This window comes from Bidens hawaiensis, unplaced genomic scaffold (assembly GCF_021521415.1).
Source record: "Bidens hawaiensis isolate Kalapana, Puna unplaced genomic scaffold, B.hawaiensis_p1.1 tig00073730_1, whole genome shotgun sequence".
In the NCBI taxonomy this organism is placed as follows: domain Eukaryota; kingdom Viridiplantae; phylum Streptophyta; class Magnoliopsida; order Asterales; family Asteraceae; genus Bidens; species Bidens hawaiensis.
In genome coordinates this window covers 18,308-25,034 of record NW_027502824.1, presented here as the reverse complement: position 1 = coordinate 25,034, position 6,727 = coordinate 18,308, and the positions used below count along the sequence as shown (strand labels likewise).

The window sequence follows — 6,727 nt, the reverse complement described above, 5'->3', positions numbered from 1 at the left end:
GTTTGTGCAGCATTGTATATAGGTTTTTCACTTTTTTGTGGATACAATTTTCGGGTACAAGACTACAAGATTGGGAATCAAGATGAGATTATTGTTTTTGTTTTTCTATATCTGTATCAATCAACAACATGAGGGCCACATATATAAATCCTATGTATATTGGTTTGATTTCAGAAAAGGAATGTTTGAATTATTCTGTTTTAAATGATGATGAATTTTTGTTGGGCCTTCACTTGCTACATTTATCACTTTCCTTTTTCTTTTTGGCATTTAATCCAATCTAGATATAATATGTAGTTTGGTAACCAGAATCGAAAACACAAACGATACTTAGATCATAAGCTCGATCTCGTAATTCTCATTAGCTCGAAAATTACAACACCTAAACTCTTAATCTTAATGATATAACCCACAAGCTTGGGTATATATACTAATTTAGATTTGAAAACCCAACTAGACTAGAATACAAATACCATAATCCTATTCAAATACTAATTGGTAAAAACATATCTAAATAATAATTAATAAATAAATTCCTTGTTGTCCAAGTCATTGGCTCGACTTGTTCACCAAGTAATTTATTCCATGTAAACCAAGTCACGTGCTCAACTTGATAAACAAGACACCAACTCATCATAGGCTCGATGAGTCGACCCAACCAACCTCATTAACTCGAGGATGGGAATTAAGTCCAACAATCACCCCCTTAATTTCCGACTCGAAAATAGGTGGTTCTTCAACTCCGAGCATGTCCCTTTTGTCTCGATTCTCCCACTCTTTTACTCCTCCGGATGTCTCGACATAACTCACCGGTTCACCATCTTGAGTTAAAAATAATTTCGGGTCATCGAAATCATTTTCTTTTCCTCGCTTGAAACGAATCTTGCTATCCAACATAAAATCATTAATTTTCTTTGGAAAAGCGGAGGTTCGAGTCAACCGTCTCAGGATAGACGGACTTAATTCAGCCCATGAAACATTCAGTGGGCTAAAAGAAACTTGTTCCAGGCCAATAGAATGAGTCGAACAATGCTGAGGACTTGAACAAACCTGCTGATTTGCTGCTGTAGTTGCTAATGGGCCATCCTTTTGGTCAACATTCTGGTCAACAGCGGAGGAACCAGAAAAGTTAATATGTTCACAGTGGGCATTTTGGTCACACACATTTATTATAACTTGATCAATTTGCTCTACCAAATTTTCAACTGGGTTTTCACCATTTTTAGACCAACTCCAACCATGTTTCCCATTAAAAATTACATCTTGGGATACATGAATTTGGTGTCGAACCAGGTCCTTCATTCGGTGTGCCTTTGTCCCGAGTTCAGTACCGAGATAAGCCGTAGGGGTACTTCGGTCCTCAAGCTTTTTAACCGAAATAGTTGATAACAAACACATCGGTGTTTCAACCCGGATCGGTGTTTCGGCCCAAGTCGGTGTTTCAACCCGAAGCCTAACCTTGTACAAACGATTTCTTGATCTAACCGACTTCATAATCACCTTTCTCGATTTGTCAAGAACTAAAAGTTTGTCATCCTCCATGAACACCTTGCACCCATGCTCCATCGCTTGTCCCAAACTTAAAATATTGCTCGTTAAGTTCGGGATAAAATAAACGTTTGAGATAATTCTCTCAACATCATCATCACAAATAATTGTAATGGAACCTTTTCCTTTGATGTCAGCACACGGACTATCACCAAAACCGCACCTGCCCAACAAAGGTTTCATCTAATTCAGAAAAATAAGATCTCATACCTGTCATATGATTACTCGCCCCGTTATCGAGATACCAAAAACCATCCTCCATCAGTTCTGACTCGTATTGCTTCGGATGCACGTTTTCTTCATTCAAAAAAACTTGATCATTAATGCTAACCTTCATCAAAACTTCCTTATTTGTTGCTGGTTCGTTAACTTCGGTTAAGTTTGCTTCAGCCCGTTTTCCTCTTCTTTCCGGGCATACTGAGGCGAAGTGACCCATCTCGTCACAACGAAAACATTGTACCCCTGAATAATCCCTTTTCTTCCATGAATTACCTTCTTTGTTTCGGTCACCTTTTAGGTCATCACGGGATTTCTCAGATTCTCCTTTGCCCTTCCCTTTATACTTTCCAGCCTTTGCCTTATTGAACAATAACTTCCCACGACTCTCGGGCTCGTCATCAACACTGTTCACACGGTCCTCATAGGCCTTTAATCTACCTACTGCTTCTTCATACTTTATGGTTTTCAAATCAATAACCTGTTCTAATGAGGCAACAACGTTTATAAAACGCTTAGGCATGCTTGTAAAAAACTTTCTTACTAGCCTTTGTTCATCAAGTGGAGAACCGAGCGAGGCGAACTTTGAAACCGGATAGTCTCCCGAAAAAGTCGTCTATAGACTCAGTATGCTTCATCCTCATTCCTTCAAATTCGGTTATTAGGGTATGTAGACGTGCTTCTACAACCCTCTCCGCTCCAACATACCGGGTTTTTATAGCATTCCAAATCTCTTTAGCCATTTCGTATTGGGCTACTTGCATGATTTGATCTTCCGGAATGGATTGAAAGAAAAGAGCGATGGCGGCGCCATTCTTCTTCTCGTCCGTACTTCCCGGCTCAATAACATCCCATATTCCGTGGTACCGGAACACCGCTTTGATCCGGACAGCCCATATGGTATAATTCGTGTTGGTTAGCATCGGACATTGTAGAGAAACAGCGGCCTGATTACTCGACTGGCTTGTCATGGTTCGTCTTCTACCGTAGGTTTGCCGGAATCTTGAATCGATCTTGAAAACGAATTATGCCAAGATGACGATGATCTTGCTTTCGCCGCTGTGAAACAGAAACCAGTCTATCACCGCCGTAAAAGTTGTCGAAACCCCGGAATTCAAGAAGCAACTGACACAGTTGATGAATTAATCGTTATTGTTCAAAAATAAACCAAATTAGACCCTTGAAAGTAGAAGTGCACAAATCGGAACCTGAAATTTCGAAGCACTTATAATCAAATTTTCTTTTTTCTTTTTTCTGGTTTGTAGAACTTAATTCACCCAAGCATAAAACAAAATAAAAAAGTGATGATGAAACTAATACACCAACTACTGGAACTGAAAAGGGGGCGTTTCAGTTTTGGACTCGGTACACTAAACGAGTGTTTCTGCATCTGCCGACTACCAGGTTCCAAACCACCGGTTAGTACAACGCTTGTGGTTGGATTGTAAAGTAAGCTCACTTGAATTATGTGTTTGGTTGTGAAAGTAAAGATAAACTACTTGCAATAGCTCTTCACTTGCACCATTTAACATAACATTAACACCTATCTTCAACACCTAAAACATGCTTTGAACCTCAAAGATCTTTTCTAGTTGCTTCATCGAAGATTATGATAAGACTGGTAGAGTGTCTGTGCTCGTGCTCACAACCAGGACTAGGATGTATTATGCGTTTAAATTGTTTCTATGAATCATGAAAAAGTTTCCAAAATAGGCTATATAATTTGCATTGGTTGATTTGGTCAATAAATCTTTAAAGTTGTTAGCAGTATTCATTTTTTAGCTTAATTAAAAATTATGTTAACACAGCCACTATGAAAAATTATGCTTAGAAAATAAAGAACCCTCCCTGAAAAATGGGTTCAAACTAGCATATGACTCACCGCAACATCGCACTTGGCAGTAGAGTATTTATAACTCGGGAGGTTTTCGCAAAAATAAAGCCTTAAATCGTTTCACACATGTATTGTTACAGTTACACAACACGAGTACAAACATAGAATACTTTTTAACAAGATCCAGGTGCTAGATTATTAAATAAAAGAGAGTACAAACTAACATGATTACTTTCATTATCAATCCAGGTGCACGATAGGTCATAACACCCAATTATCAGCATGAGAAACTTGGCACAAAGGACTGAACCACATAACGGTCATCAGATCCTATGCGTATGTTACTCGGGCTCCTTACGCTTTCCACAAGATTAATTATTTCCACAAGATTTGTTTTCAGATCATAATGTAACAGGCTAGTCAAGGTATTGGGTGGAGCTGGTTTCTTGAAGATGATATGTCTCTTATTTACCACGCTACATATGGGAAATGGAATATCGGTATAAGGGTATAAGTTACGGTACCAAGGGTCCGAAAGAACTAATGAATGAAACTTTTCCCACTTCATCTTATTAAAACTCATTTTAAGAATCCATATGTCAGCTTTTTGCACAGAAACTTGATCTAGAAGAGCAAGGAAACCATTCATCTCAGCAAAAGAATAAAGGTCTTTCATACGCCCGTCACTGGATCGTGCCCGTCCTGGTAGGCGGGTTTGATAAAACCTCTCTTTCATGGTATCCATGGAAACCAGGTGACGAGTACTATGAACATCCCAATGGAGGTATCTGCCTTTAACTGAAACCGGATCGCCCCAATTGTACCGACCTTTACCCATATTACTAGGAACTTCTATCGTTTTCCACTGTGAGCAACTGGAAAGGCAAGAGACAACTTTGCGTCCGAGGACAAGGATGTGACATTGGATTGGCGGCCCCATAAACATGTGAATCACCTTGTATTGTCTCAGATATCCATCATAGCAAAGGCTTATGCCACATTTGCTTGTATAGTGTCCTCGGCAAGATGTACAACATTTAGGAAGATGCATTCCCATTTCGTCGTATAGATCATACGCATACAAAGATTCTATACCATTAGGTTCTGCTATCAGAAGGTTCTCATTACACCAAGACTTTATCCGTCCTGAAACTGTGAATGGGAAACGACCTATTTGAAGACCTTTCAATTCAAATTCCAGTTTTTCTTGTATTTCCCGTACGGTAACCTGGCGTGCTTTGTGATATCCACTTGACCTCTGGATGATGAAAGAGGCATGGTCTACCAAGATCTGATGTTGAATTATGTTAAACCATCGTCTGCAGACATATTTACCCCTGTAACGGAGTGTTCTAGTAGAGAGTCTTCCAAGAATATCTTTAACAATCTCATCGGGTACAAGTGCAAACCAATCAACTTTCTTTAACCTCCATGGCCTGTCTTCCTCTATAGATTCTTGTATGCATTTGCTCATAGCCGTCTTCATCGACTTCTGTTTCAAAATATGCATACATTTTCTCGTAAGCAAAAACATAAATTTGTTGTAATTCAGAAGGAAACATGCAATGGTTTTTGTGTCTAATTCTATTAACTGGATGCAAATGAATAATCAATAACATATATGGAATACATACAAACTCAGTGTTTTAGTTTTGCTTGACAGATGAGTTTATATGGTGTTTAATTATTTATAAGCATGATTGTGACTTTTTTAAGTGCTGAAAAAATGTGATTGTTAAAATGTTACTATATTTTCTTGAAAGTATCAGCATAAGATACTTCAATATCAATTTAAAGCTGTCATTGATCACAGTTGAGTATTTGTTGGTTGGTTAACATATGGAGTATAGAATTAGAATCAATCCACAAATGGAAGCTACAGTCACATACAAAAATCCCAAGGACTTTATGGTGAAATTACTGAATTTAAATATGTAGACGAAGATTATTGGAAAATTGGTTCGAGCAAAACACGAGGAACATGTTATTTTTTGTGGTAACTCACCATGACATTTTCAATATTACAATACCTTATCAATCTATTTATATCATACTCAAAACCTAAACCAACTATGTGACTTGAAACACTTTAGAACTTATCCTAATTAAAAAGACAAACTTAATTACTCTAAACAATTATATAAACTTAAACAACCAAGATTAACCCTTCAAATATATGTTCCTAATCAAGTCCACTTCTTGTCTCCATTCCGTTCTATAAACGGCCAGCATGGAACCACGGTTCACAAATTAATCATTTAAAATACAAGAATTCCGATATGCAAATTTGTTCGAACTGCAACTTTGTTCCAAGGATACCTATTTCCTATGGACTAATATGTTATATGGCTAAACTGGGCTTCAATACTAACAGAAGTATATAATCAAATAATACCAAAATCATACAAGGTACTTGTTTTGGTTCAATCTATAGCCACAAATCTTTTAACACAACTGAATTGAATTAAATCAATTATCACAAGATATTAAGCAGATCTAAATGAAGTTGAGTTCGAAACATCTTTCCAACGCTCGATGAATAAACTAAAGTTAGCAGAAATAGAATGCAATAATCAGCCAGATGAATGGATTTGTAAAATCTGTAACACATGTGTAATCAATGGATCTAAACAAAAGAGATACATCTTGTTTGAAACAGATATATAGATTGCTACAAACGATGCATCTGTGCATATGTATATATATTCTATTCATGCATGACACGCAATCACTTAATCGATCTTCAACATATATATCCACCGATCGATGGATTCTGTTAACGAAGTTACAGGCCCTAAATTAGGATCAGATGAATCTACATTCCAAGCACTTAAAAAATGAGACATCTCAAGATTAAATAAAAGAAGAGTGCATAAAGTTCCAGAGACAAAAAGGTGGCGATAAGAACCTGTAAGTGGCTAGCTTCCATCGGCGAAGAAATGGAGGATGATCGGATGAAACGATTAGGGCTTAATTCAGTAGAAGAAGATACCTCCCGTTGAAACAGACTGACTAGTGTAGCGGTAGCGATGGGGCTGTAGTAATTAACTGAGTTTATATTTTTAGGTTTTCTTATCAAAATATCTTTGTCTTTTCCTTTTATCCTTTTTTTTAGGTTTTCTTATCAAA

The 6,727-nt window shown here is 37.4% G+C and overlaps 1 protein-coding gene across 1 annotated transcript; it reads right to left on the bottom strand.

The window, feature by feature from the left end:
• Window positions 1–3,875: 3,875 nt before the first annotated feature.
• LOC143606239 (uncharacterized) lies at window positions 3,876–6,527 on the bottom strand. The gene is made up of 2 exons (XM_077082071.1): window positions 6,507–6,527; window positions 3,876–5,090 (listed from the first exon to the last, which is right to left on the bottom strand). The coding sequence occupies exons 1-2, from the start codon at window positions 6,525–6,527 to the stop codon at window positions 3,876–3,878; spliced, it is 1,236 nt and encodes a 411-aa protein (XP_076938186.1).
• Window positions 6,528–6,727: the final 200 nt, after the last annotated feature.